Source organism: Dipteris shenzhenensis, chromosome 15, assembly GCF_047967505.1.
Source record: "Dipteris shenzhenensis isolate YYH24624 ecotype China chromosome 15, Dip_SZ_1.0, whole genome shotgun sequence".
In the NCBI taxonomy this organism is placed as follows: Eukaryota; Viridiplantae; Streptophyta; class Polypodiopsida; order Gleicheniales; family Dipteridaceae; genus Dipteris; species Dipteris shenzhenensis.
In genome coordinates this window covers 1,667,117-1,680,505 of record NC_141610.1, presented here as the reverse complement: position 1 = coordinate 1,680,505, position 13,389 = coordinate 1,667,117, and the positions used below count along the sequence as shown (strand labels likewise).

At 43.2% G+C, this 13,389-nt stretch overlaps 1 protein-coding gene across 3 annotated transcripts in view; it reads left to right on the top strand.

Moving 5' to 3' along the window:
- Positions 1-11,062, top strand: part of LOC147893198 (phosphoribosylaminoimidazole carboxylase, chloroplastic-like) — a 141,645-nt gene extending 130,583 nt beyond the window's left edge. For 2 of the 3 annotated variants that reach the window (XM_087385949.1, XM_087385948.1), the window contains exons 15-16: positions 9,831-9,937; positions 10,057-11,062. In XM_087385949.1, coding sequence (XP_087242075.1) covers positions 9,831-9,937; positions 10,057-10,144 — 195 coding nt within the window. In that variant the 3' untranslated portion in view covers positions 10,145-11,062. Of the gene's footprint in view, positions 1-9,801; positions 9,938-10,056 lie in introns of all 3 variants that reach the window. The other variant, XR_015542229.1, reaches the window with a different exon arrangement.
- The last annotated feature ends 2,327 nt before the right edge of the window (positions 11,063-13,389 follow it).

Genomic DNA, 13,389 nt, shown 5'->3' with positions numbered 1-13,389 from the left:
GAATATTCAGCCCCCCATGAGTCTTAGGTGAACAAACAGACTGCATTGGAAGTAGTCGCAAAGCCTTTTTGTGAGATTTGCTTTTTCAAAATATCTCCATGGCCTGGGACATATAGGAAGCCAAATGCTTATGAGACGAGGAAAGAAGAGGCAAATAAAATTGCACATATGCCATAATGATGGATTGAACTATCCGAAGTCGAACGTGTAGAGGCCAAGTGGATAGATGCCAGTATTCCAGCTTCTTGTTGATCTTTTGAAGCACCCATTTGAGCTGTTGTTGCGGGGTAATATTCCAGCTGGCCAGCCAAGAAGTGTTGGTTGCGTTCCTGTAAAGAAATTACATCGGGGTGCATTCTATGTACATAATGTCAGAAAAGTCTCCACTTATTGACATTGCAAAGACCTTGAACATTGTATGTAATGCAAGTAATTGAAGTTGACATGAGAGATATGTACAGTCAAACCAAAAAGCATAGCGAAGGTATAAGCTGTCAGGCCTCAGCCATGGCATCAACATCCACCTGGCCTCCTGGATCATTGGCTCTAGAATCCTCATCATTGTCACATACAGGGATGCCCCTCTTTAACACATCAACCCACAGTTGAGAAGCGAGGCTATCAGCTGGGGTAGAGGTCTGACCAGGGGTAGAAGTTGAGGCATCCCAATGACGAGATTGTAACGGTCATGGTTTGAGCGCAAATACCTTTTTGGGTTGCTGCCAGGCACCCTGGGAGGAGGCATGAGATTCTGAAATTTTGCCTTTTCCTTTATCTTTTTGCTTGGCTGAAACCTGAACCACATTTTCTTTGGGAGGGACTGATTTAGATGGCACATCACCCAGCTTGGTTGGCATAGCCTTAGGCCCCGGGCCATAAGTGGGGGGGAGGTATTTTCTGGAGCAATGGCTGTGGGTGGGAGCTGATGTAGGACTGCCGGACACTGTGAGGCCAGGTGGCCAAACTTATGACATGTAAAACAAGCACCTGCAAATACTCCCAAGTTCAAGTCAAATATTTTTCACCCAGGGGAACGTCCTCCACTTCTACCGCAATGGAAGGAGGGGTCGGGTGATCTGTATCCCAAAGAATACAAAACCAATTTCGATTGCCCGAAGGACGGGGTGGGCATACAACTTGCCCCAAAGTAGCTGCTAAACTTGGTAACTCAGCCTTCATATAATCTGGAAAATCCACTACCTCAACCCATACAGGGCAATGATGTTGAATGAGACTGTGATAATCCTTATTTGGCGACCATGGCATGACATGCACCATTTGTCTGCCATAGAAAAGAGGTGACATCTCCAATATCTGCTGACGATATGAGGCATCCAAGAAGTGCACTTCATAAAAACCTCGAGAGGCAAAGTATACACCTTCAACAAAGCAACCTCCCAACAAAGCCTGAACCCATTGAGCCACATCATATGCTGAAGGTAGCTTTCCTGGGAAGAAAATGATAACTGCTTGCTGAGAGAACTTTCGAAGAGGAGCGACCAAGGAGGGCAGCTTTAACTTATATTTGAGAGCAGGGGGAGGTTTGGCCCACTCCTTTCGACTGTGATGAAATTCATCTTTAAGCATGTCGAAGACATAGTGAGCATCCACGGAGGCTGCAGAAGAGAAATCAACCTGCTGTCTTTTAGAGTCCCGGGTCAAGTCCTTGCGGGAGTAGCTTTTAAGCTGGTCTTCCATGGAGGGGAACAGGGTAAGATTAATGGAATTGCAGAAAAAACAGAGCTGTACGGAGGGGTATGTACGGGCAGAGAGTACGGACAAAGTAAAGGTGAGAGTACAGATTGTACGGACTGTACGGATCGTACAGGTGTACGAAACCGGCTAAACGGTATGGGGATGCTGTGGGGGCAAGCAGAAATTGTACGAGAGGGAAAAAGTAGGCAGGAATGCTAGGCTGTACGGAAGGGGGCTGGAGGGTATGGACATACAAGGGAAGTTTCAAAAGAGGTACGGAGGTGACGATGGAAAAGGGACGGAGATGCTGAAGACTGCGCAGGGAGGGGACGGAGAAATCGTACGGCGGTGCAGTGATCATACGGCATCCGTACGGCTGTACGGATGGGTCGCGATCCTGTACGGGGTCCTGGGGAGGCTGTACAGCAGGCGGGCAGACCCTCTCGTCTCCCTCACACACCACACACCACACACACACAATGGTACACACACACACACACACACACACTTTTTTTTAGTCTCAACCCCCCCCCCCCCCACACCCACACTCCCACCCACCCACCCACAATTTTGTGAACAGCTTACAAGCAGTTCGATTGTCAACAAGTGAGGCTTCTTTTTTTGTGTATTGGATGCAAGGTAACCTAAGTCCGGACATTCCCTGGCCTTGTAAGGGTTCTCAGATAGTATATTTTGGATAATGAGTTTTCATGACTGAGTGGTGAGGATTATTCCTTTGTTGGCGAGAAGTATTACCGCGGTGGAATGAGAATTGGCAGTTTAAGAAATCTTTTTTATTCATGAAAAATACTTCTATTAAGTATGAGCTGGAAGAAGGGGGAACCCTTCCATTCCATAAGGAATGTAACCCCTCTAGTTGAGGCTGCCCGGGAAGAACCTTGCATGCTCGCCCAACTTGTCATTAGTGTGTGAACAGTGTTAGCCCAAATACTGGCTAGGGTGTGCGAGGGATGGACCTAAGATCCGTCCAAGGCCTCTGTGCATCTAGCCCCCCAAATATGCCAAGCAGTGATGCTAGCCAGTATCTCCCAAGTTATATCCCCATCAACATGTACTGGTGTATAGCGGGAGATAGGCACATCCTTAAGAGAGCAAGTCTCGACTAGGTGACATGGCCCAAGAAGCATCCTGCCACTCATAGAAGATCCGAGGCTCTTATAGGGAGAGCCAAGCCACTGATCCCCACGTTCATGAAGAAACGAGGAGCAAAAGTAGTGAGGACCCTGGCAGTTCCCATCCAAATGGCTCTCGCATGCCTGACACCTAGGACAAGTGGAGTCTGCCCCAAATCTAGACCTCCACCTGTTCACTACAATCCCTCCATGAATAGAAAGCCAAGAAAATAGAGTGACCTTTCTATTTCTTCAAGATCTCCAAAGCCTTTGCCAGAAGATCCTTTGCAAATTAGGAGAAACCTGATAACTCTCCCAATGAGGGGCCCTGGAAGGTCTCCAACCTCTACAACTGATCTGGAACTTCCTGGTATTACTGATTGTGTAAGCTAAAAAGGAAGGCCCTTCTCTTGGTTCCCTGCAACAATCCATTCCCACTCTCTTGGGTCCCATTGAAGAAATTTTATCGGCACTCCTCCAAAGAGTCACAACCTCCAAGAACCTGAAAGTGAAAGACGTGGGCTCGGATCAATATGCCATGTAGAGTCCTTGCCTTGATCCCAAAAGCCTAAGATCTTTATAAGTTGAAAAGACGAGCCCAAAAGAATATAGTCTGAAGAAATAACCAGCTTGCCACCTGCTTGTACATAAAAAACCAAGGCATCCTGGTGTGCTCCCAAAAAAGCTATAACCTGGAGAGGAATGCTTGTCCTCGAGAAAGCCCCCATCCACACAGGGCAAACAGCGGGCATGCCATATGTATCCACCCAATCCAGGGGAAGGGCTACATCAATCTGAAGTATCCTCCCTGCACATCCTCTGAGGTGACTAACCATTTGCTGTTGATGAACTTCTGGAAGCCTCTTGAAATCTTTCCAAGAACCTATGTTGGTGGCATTGCTCCCACCTGGATCACTGCATATAGTGAGATGTACCAAGCTGCCTACCATGCTCATCAAGTATAGTGTCATTCCACATAATCGGCTGCCTGTCAATTGTTAGAATTATTGCATAACTCGAGGCAGTGACCAATGTAATCCATAAGTGAGTTAGGTGCTTTTTTCCCTCACTAGAGGCTTTTCCTCCTAATCAGAGGTAGTGGGTTAGTGTGGTTTTGTCACTTAGACAAAACCACCTCCGCACTACTTTGTATCTATCTTATCGGCGGGCGGGGCTGCAGGCGAGGAGAGCAGCAAACGCGGAGGGGCAGTGGGGCTGCAGGCGGGAGGATGGGAGCAGCAAGAGCGGAGGAGCAACGGGTAGAGGAGCGGAGGGGCAGCGGGGCGGCAGGCGGGGGGGAGAGCAGCAGGAGCCGAGGAGCAGCGGCGGGAGGAGCAGGAGCGGACGGGTGGAGGAGGTTGCAGGCGGAGGAGGGAGCTGCGGGGAGGAGGAGGGAGCTGCGGGGAGAGCTATGTGATGTGAGAGAAAGAATGCTCCAAGAGACCCATGAGAGAGTTAGAGAGAGAGAGAGAGAGAGAGAGAGAGAGAGAGAGAGAGAGAGAGAGAGTTTTTGGAATAGGCTTTCACGCCAACTGAAGTCATTAAGTCAGGAGAGGTATTGTCGAGACAAAGTGTGGAGGACTTTAGTTTCAAAGAGAAAACGGAGAAAGAGGGAAGGGTAGGGAGAAAGCAAGAGAGAAAGAAAAGAGGTAAAGAGAAAACGGAGAAAGAGGAAAGAGTAGGGAGAAAGATGAGAGAAAGAAAAGAGAGAGAAAGAGCAAGGGAGAAAGAAGAAGAGGAAGGGAGGCGATGGAGGGAGGGGAAAAAGAGAGAGGAAAAGGTTAGTTCTGGGGTTAGGTTAGGTTTTATTTTTTTTTATTTTTTTATTTTTTTGAATTATTAATTTGTGCTTTGCAAGTCACTTAGTGGGCAAATTTGGGGCTTTTTGTGGATTTGCCCTAATTTCAGCTCAATTTCACCTCAAAATTTGGAGCTTTTGGTTTTGCATTGCAATTTCTTGCATAATTGGGGCTTTCAATTAATTTGCCCTCTTTTGGATGCAATTTCCCTGAAGAAATTGGGGCTTTTGGCATTTGAATGCAATTTAGAAGTGTGCAAACAGTTTGGGACTGTTGCAGGCAGTTTTGGACTCATTTTGCGTGACATTGCAGACATTGGCAATTTTTGCAGTGTTATTTGGACATTTGCAGAGCATTCTGGTGTATTTTACGCCTTTGATGTGCTGTGACAGCAAGTTGTCATTTTGGGCAGATTTTCTGCAAACTTTGGTTGTGCATCTTTGATCCCAGAAAGGGATTTCACTTGTCAGATTTGCTGCATTTTTGTTTTATCTGGCAGATATGGCTCAGAACAACCCCAATGAAGTTTTTGGTGTCCTCACTCAAGTTCGGAATATCTTAGTTGGCAAACATCTATGGGATTATGTCAACGGAGATGAGACAAGGCTAGAGACTATGGTTGCACTTGTCACTCCTCAACAAGGTGGAGGCAGGGGTAGAGGTCAAGGTGCAGGACAATTGTTAGGTGCAGCTGCTGCTGCTTTGGTGCCTCCCACACAGGAATAGAAAAGGTGGGATTCACGTGATGCACAAGCTCTTTCAGTTATTTCCCTTTCTGTCAAAAGGTTTATCATTCCATTCGGTCATGCAAGACCTCGGAGGCAGCTTGGGGTATTTTAGAGAGCATGTTTGCAGCCAGAAATGATGCCCGGGTCTCTTTCTTGAAGAGAGAGCTATCTCACACACATATGGATGAGGGTGATTCCATGAATGCTCACCTCATCAAGCTTCTAGATTTGAGGGAACAATTGCTGAATCTAGATGAGATCATTCCCGATTCAAAGATGATTACCGCCACTCTGAATTCTCTTCCTGAGTTGTATCTCGGTTTTCATACCTCGCTGATATTGTCATTGGAGGGGGGTGCCAATCCTCTCTCTTTTCACGAGTTAGTAGGACTTTTGTTGTAGGAAGATCAAACCAGGAAGAACATGGCCACACGGTTTGGCAAGCATGCCATGCTCTCAAAATTCAAGCTCAAAGGGAAAGGGCAGCAAAAAACAACATTCAAATTGGCCTACACATTAGCATAAAGCTGATTCCGGACGCTGATTCCAAGTTGGTAGGACTTTTGTTGTAGGAAGAGCAAACTAGGAAGAACATGGCCACACGGGCTGGCGAGCATGCCATGCTCTCAAAATTCAAGCTCAAAGGGAAAGGGTAGCAAAAACAACATTCAAATTGGCCTACACATTAGCATAAAGCTGATTCAGGACAGCCCTCTCACAAGGCTAAAGCTGATGTAGAGAAGCCAAAGAAAAAGGGTATCTGTTACTTCTGCAAGAAGCCGGGTCACTACATTGGTGAATGCAAGAAGAGAATAGCAAAGGAGAAGAAAAAGGATTCGGGTATGGCTGTCTCAGATGCATCAGCCCCTAGTGCACATGAAGGAGGGGATGTTACATCCAACTTTGTAGAAGAGGATTATGCCTTTTTGTCTTGCATTTCAGATTTTCAAGTGGCTGGTCTAGATACTACAGCCACTCTTGAGGATGACTTTGATGCTTTCGTGACTTGCAACTATGACCCTCCGCAGGATGCATGCACTTTCAGTGTCGACATTGAGCACATGGTATTTTGATAGTGGTGCATCCACCACATCACTTCTAGGAAAAGTCTTTTTGCATCTCTACATGCACCACCTGTTGGAAAGAGGATGACTTGTGCAAACAATGCTTCTTATTCAGTGTATGGAGTGGGTAACATTATACTTACCTCCACGCATGGCACAGATTTCAGAATTTTTGATGTTCTTTATGTGCCTAGTATCAAGAAGAATTTACTTTCAGTGTCCTCGCTCAATCGAGGAGGATTTTGGGTCATCTTTGATGATGCTAAGTGTGCAGTCCGAGACAAAGAAAATGATTATGCTTTGATGTTGTTTGGCACTTTGTATCGGGGTCTTTTTCAGCTTGATGTTTATGAGAAGAGATATGATCTTGCACTTGCAGTAAACACTCCCACTTCTGCCATGTAGAATGCGGAGTTATGGCATGCCAGATATGGACACATGCGCTATGGCAGCTTGACAACACTTCAGAAGCATGCTATGGTTGATGCATTGCCTCCTTTGGAGTCACCTCCTCCTCATGCCTGTGAAGGATGCATCCTCGGTAAGATGCATGGATTTTCCTGTAAAAAGGATGGTGTAGTACAAGCTATCCGAAAATTACAGCTCATACATAATGATGTCTATGGTCCCATGAGGACACCTGCTTTGGGTGGTTATCTGTATTATGTCACATTTATAGATGACTACACAAATTACACTTGGGTCTATGGCTTGAAGAAAAAATCAGATGTGTTTATGCATTTCAAACACTTTATGATCAAGGTTGAAAATGAGACAGGACTCAAAGTGGAGACACTTCACACTGACAGAGGGGCGGAGTAAATGTCTCATGAATTTTGAGGCATTTTTAAAGGAGAAAGGCATCGCACATCAGCTCACAGTGAGGCTTACCCCTCAGCAAAATGGCAAAGCTAAGTGGAAAAATAGAACTCTCATGGAGATGGATAGATGCATGCTCACTAGCAAGAAGTTGCCTCACAGATTCTGGCTCGAAGGGCTCATGTGTGCCAATTATGTTTTGAATTGGGCTCCCACAAAGGCTTTGAAGACAATCACTCCCTATGAAGCTTGGCATGGGAGAAAGCCTTCAGTGGATCATTTTCGTGTCTTTGGATGTGTTGCATATGCCCACGTGCCTGTGGAGTTTCGACATAAGTTGTTAGATAAGGCTATCATCTCTACAATCCTGCCACACGCAAAGATTTTAGAAAGCAAAGGCTATCATCTCTACAATCCTGCCACACGCAAGATTTTAGTGAGTAGAGATGTAATTTTTTCAGAGGAGAAAGCTCATACGCATGCTGAATTTACTATTCCAGCTTTTTCATATGATGTTTTCGAGGGGTTCCTTCCTATTGCTTTTGGTTCCCCAACTGATGCTCATGCTGAAAATCAGCATTTACTGCAGCCTCCACATGCTCCACATGCCCCGGTTCAGCCACTTGCTGATTTTGTTTCTCCACAGGGAGTCGATGATGTTGTGAGGTAAGAGATTCAAGAGATACATGCAGCTACAGACTCTCAGGGAGAGTAGACTTGAGGCACCTTTGCCTGGTAGGACTCGTAGTGCAGCAAGGCACGCAGGGGGGGCTCTTTCTGTTAAATCAGCTTATGCAAGTACTCTGCTTGATAAAGAAGAAACTGATACTTTCGAAGAAGCCAAGGATAATGTGCACTGGATGAATGCCATGCACAATGAATTGTAGTCCATTGAGAAAAATCAAACTTGGGATGTTGTGGATTTACCACCAGGAAAACATGCCATTGGTACCAAATGGGTTTTCAAAGTGAAAAGGAAGCCAGATGGGTCCATTGATATGTACAAGGCACGGCTGGTTGTCAAAGGATTTGCTCAAAAAAAGGGCATAGATTATGAGGAGACTTTTGCTCCTACATCCCGGATGACAACTATCAGATCAGTTATTGCCATGGTTGCAACTTTTGTTTGGAATGTCCATCAGTTGGACATAAAAACAGATTTCCTTAACGGGGACTTGCAGGAAGAGGTTTATGTCCAAACAACCTCCTGGCTTTGAACTTTCGGGCAATGCACTTCAAGTTTGCAAACTGAATAAAGCTTTATATGGGCTGAAACAAGCCCGACGTGCATGGTATGCCAAGATTGATGCTTTCCTGGGAAGCAAGGGGCTACACAATAGTCCCACTGAAAGCACCCTCTACATCAAGAAGGATGGGGGGGGTATTTTGGTCATCGTTCTTTATGTAGATGACATGTTGCTCACAGGGTCAAATGAGGAAATAATTGCAAATTTCAAGGCTGAATTGAAAGCTGAATTTGACATGGTAGATTTGGGCATGTTAGATTTCTATTTGGGGATCCAATTCATTTAAGACAAGCGTGGCATTGTTATGTCTCAATCCAAGTATGTGCAAAAGCTCTTTGATATATTCAACATGCAAGATTGTAGCCCCAAAGGTAGATTTTAACTTGGCCAAGGAAGCCTAGACCTAACGTCACATTAATTCCATTATTGGAGGGAATCTATTCATCATAATCCTGGTACAATTTCAACATTAGGTTGCAGAAGGCAAACCCCACTGTGAATCTTTCGAAATGCATGTCCTTACAAATCTGCAGGGATATGTTTCGTTAAAGATTCACCAGAATTGTCAACTTTAAATTCCACACCATCAATATCTTAAAAATTCTCTATCCAAGACGCTTCAGCTACACTTGCAGCCCCGGTTGCAGCCTCTCGCATGGACCCAGAGATCCTCCGTACCCCTGTGTCGGGCTTGATTCACAGGATCTCCTTTTCAGCCCTGGCAGATTTCCAAGACTTTGTGCCCTCTACTCTTGGTGAGGCAGTGATTGGGATTCCTGTTGACAGGGTGTCTTCTTCTTTAGTGGTAGGGTGTTTTCTCCTCTTGATTTTCCGCCACTTGGTTCCATCCCTCGCTCTTTGAGCGGGAGATCTTCCCCTGTGGAGGGGGTTGTTTCCGCCACTAGGTTGGGTAAGATGTTCCTTTCTACATCCTCCCGCCGATGAGGATTGTTAGCTAGAACATATAGGGCCTTGGTGGCGTCCCTCACCACCACCACAGAAAGTTGATACGAAATCAACTTCATCCAGGTGTTACTCGTGGTTCTATTGATGCTTTACTCTTGCAAGAGCACAATTGCTTTTGAACTTTGTCAATATTGAAGTATCCAAAGATCGTCCAGACCCTATGAAGTTGTCAATTCAGTAGGCACATAATTGTTCATTCTGTCAGCTGTTTCATGGCCAATTCCCAATCTTGATTAATGGTAATAATAATCTGCTTGTGTATGTGCTTTGTTTTACATTATTTTGATTTTTCATTTGTCCATGGTACTCTCATTCTTACGACTTACAGGTAAGAGACTTTAATATTACAGAACTCTTTGTTTCCTATTATCGTGAACAGATGCCAAAGGGAGTACCTGTTGCAACAGTGGCTATCAACAATGCCATGAATGCAGGTTTGCTGGCAGTTAGGATGCTGAGTTCAACAAACAGCAGCCTGAGAGACAAGTAATTCCATGTGTTTGTACTTTCCCATACTAATCCAGGAAAAATTTATGTAAATGACGATACATTGATCAAACCTGCATATTCATTATAATTTTTACTGACATACGAATTGGGGTCAGAATTCTGGATTACCAGGTAAACCTTAAGGAAACGGTGTTGGATAAAGCAGAAAAGCTGGAACAATCTGGGTGGCGAGCATACCTATAAGAGACATGCCCTTAAAATACACATTTTTTAATGCAAAGCACAAAGGATAAGAGCACTGGACATGTGGTCTGTATCATTGATGGAGGGCTGACTAAGAAGACCCCACTGAATTACAAGCATTCTCTTGGCTACAGAGATTCTTCGATGAAGCTCCACACATTTTTTATGAATAGCCTCTTACAATCTATTGTATTGTCTTAAAATGGATTAGGTAAGGCTGGAAACCTAAGCTCTCAACTGGAAATGTGAGCTGGGTTTCGGGTCAGCAAAGGTAAGTGGCATATTTGTACAGGATGTAGCCATTTATATCGAGCCTTCTGCGTTGCAGATTACCGAGCCTTGCTATCAACTCTTTTGAATGAATCATCCTCAAATTGTTTTGATTTCTGAAGATTGTCTTTACATCCAGATGATCTACAGAATGAGATTTTGCAAACCTTGGGCTTCAAAGGAATTGTAGACTTTGGTTTAAAATATGATTGCCAATTCGACTCGACGTTGATTGCCCCTTCCAGATTGGAAGTAGCATTTCAGCAATAATCTCTTGGTAAAGGAAGAAACAACTCACAGTGGCATCATCATCAGCTGAAGTTGATACGAAGCTATCACAAGGACATGTGAAGCAACTTATTTTCGAAGACTTTTATCAGAACGTCACTTGCTTTTTAGGGAATCCAACACCCATTTACTTGTATAATATGGCATTTGACCAAGAAGCCAACATTTTGTGCCAACCATATCAAGGTTCATCATCGCTTCATTTGAGAGAGGAGACAATTTGGAGATGTTGAATTGTGCAACAGACGAATGGGTTCTCAGAATTTTGAAGCCATTATGCTGTAAGAATTTTTCTTTCAACATCTTCGCATATATCAAAGGATCTGGAGTCTCAAGAGAGGGAGTAATGGATAAGTTGCTCCAAGGTTCTACCAAATTTTCAGATTTGCCCCTAGTCTCTTGCACCATAGTTTTGTAGTTTTTCTCTAGAAGTAATTCCTTTTTTTAATCCATTTTCTTTGTTAACAAAACCTAAAGAGGAACTATGACTGATAGACTAAAGATGAACATACGAAATTTGAGCCCTACATTACCACTTTACCCTCACATGGACCAATGCAACTAACTAAACTTGTGAATTGTTTATTTGAACACATTTACTCCAATTAAAGGTTTCATGTCCATGATACATAGGTCTTCCCTAAACTTTTCAAATTTTCGATGTCTTGGTGAATATGTTATTAGGTGAAACAAAAGAAAGCTCATTGTGCTGAGAACTTCGCAATCAGTGACCATAGATGTTACACCTCATAGATTGAAACATTCTGATTCCTATGATTACTTTGTTTGATGCTACAATGAATGTCTACCTTTGCAAGATCCTCTTAGTGCTAGCAATTCTATGGAAAAGTATGTACAACAATCCTACACAATACAAACTCCTAAAACAAAACCACTTGTGAACAAAAGTGCAGATTTTTCCACAAGCACATCTAGTCCAACAATTATCTTTGGCTTTTCTCCTATAAAATGGACAATGCACAATTGCATTTGCTTCCCAATGCAAAATATAATAACAAGGTGTCTTCAATTTTTGCACACGATAGGAAAAATGAGGCCATCAATTGAGTATTATGATCAAGGAGGGATCTACCTTACCAATTTCTAATGAATGCTTAAAGAGATATGACTATCATGTAGATCACATCTTGAATAACACCATACTTTCGCTTACATGTGCACACGCCATATTTTCTAAATTTAGCCTTTTGTCCATCGATAGGCTTGTGGAATGCAACCTCTAGTCATGCCCATTTATGGGAAAGGTGGTAGATCTACCAATTTTAGCATATCACTATGACTAATAGCAAATCTTATGCATTTCACATGTAAATTTTCTAGCTTAGTAAACCCATCCCAGTCTACAAAATTTAACTAGTAAATCCACCCCATTTTACAGATTTAATTGTAAGTCGAAATTGTGTGAAACATTTAAAATTCAAACAAACTTGAAATCTAAAAATTTTACAAGTTTGCATAACACTTAAGGCTAATTAAGTTGAAATTCAATTATGATTGTGGAGTCTTTCTTAGCTTAGCTTCTAGTCAACAGCAAGTGCTTTTTTCGTTGATTCCTTGGCCAACTTGGATGCCGGTAACTTGTGTGATTTCCACTCAGGGTCTCCTTTGGATGAAGGATCTTCTTCCTAGGACCTTTAGACGGAGTAACTACAGTAGTACTTATCGGCTCTATAACCTTAGTGAGGATGACTTCGCAATAGTTTCCTATTTTCCTTCAGCATCTTGAGATGCTCTTGTCATTAATGGCACTCGAAGACACCAGTTTGCAGACTAGACCAAGTTTCAACTACAGACAAATGTGCCCAACAAATTCGCCTACTGCCATGTGTTAGTGCTCCATTGCCATATCTGCTGACTACTTTTGCTTTGCCTCGACTTGCAAATCACCTCCAAAATGGTCCTTGAAGTTGAGCACGTCTATAGACTTTCTATTTAAACAAGTTTAATCCAGAAATTCCATTTTTCCAACATTCCAACCCTACCATAAATCGTGGTGATGTGAACCATAGAATTCAATCTTAGACTAACTAGGCAACAATTAACTAGATCATTCTACTAGTTCAAAAGAAAATATTATAAATTAAATTAAGATGGTTGAAAGAAAACTCAAATAGAGTAGAGGGGAGAGAGAGAGAGAGAGAGAGAGAGTATAGGCTAGCTATGGTTGTTATACAACCAACCAAATGGTCTAGAATAGGTAGAGGAGTGAAAATTTGTCAACTACTGGTTTGGTCGAGAAAAGAGAGAATGTTTTCCTTAATTAGCTAGCCGATTGATAGATATAAGAATCCTCTTCTCATTTCATGTTGGAAGGATATATTGAGTGATGCAAGTAATTCCAATTAGCTAGGTGATGTTTAAACAAGAGAATAAGTGAGAATATACTGGAAATAAAAATGACTTGGCTACAGCCAAAGAAAGCAAAATATGAATCCAGCTATCTTGGTGCATAAAGGAGGCCAACATTCAGAGTGATGGAACTAATAATTAGTTGATTTTTGTTGAGTTGGAACAAAGGAAAAAGCATACATGCCAAGCTAGTTGCATCTAACCGAACACATTGTAACTAGTTATAGGACAAGATGGCTAGCAAGGTCATGCTACACCCTATTAGGCTTTTTTGTGCCCTTATGCCATGCATTCAGCTTCTAGATGAAACTAGGCAA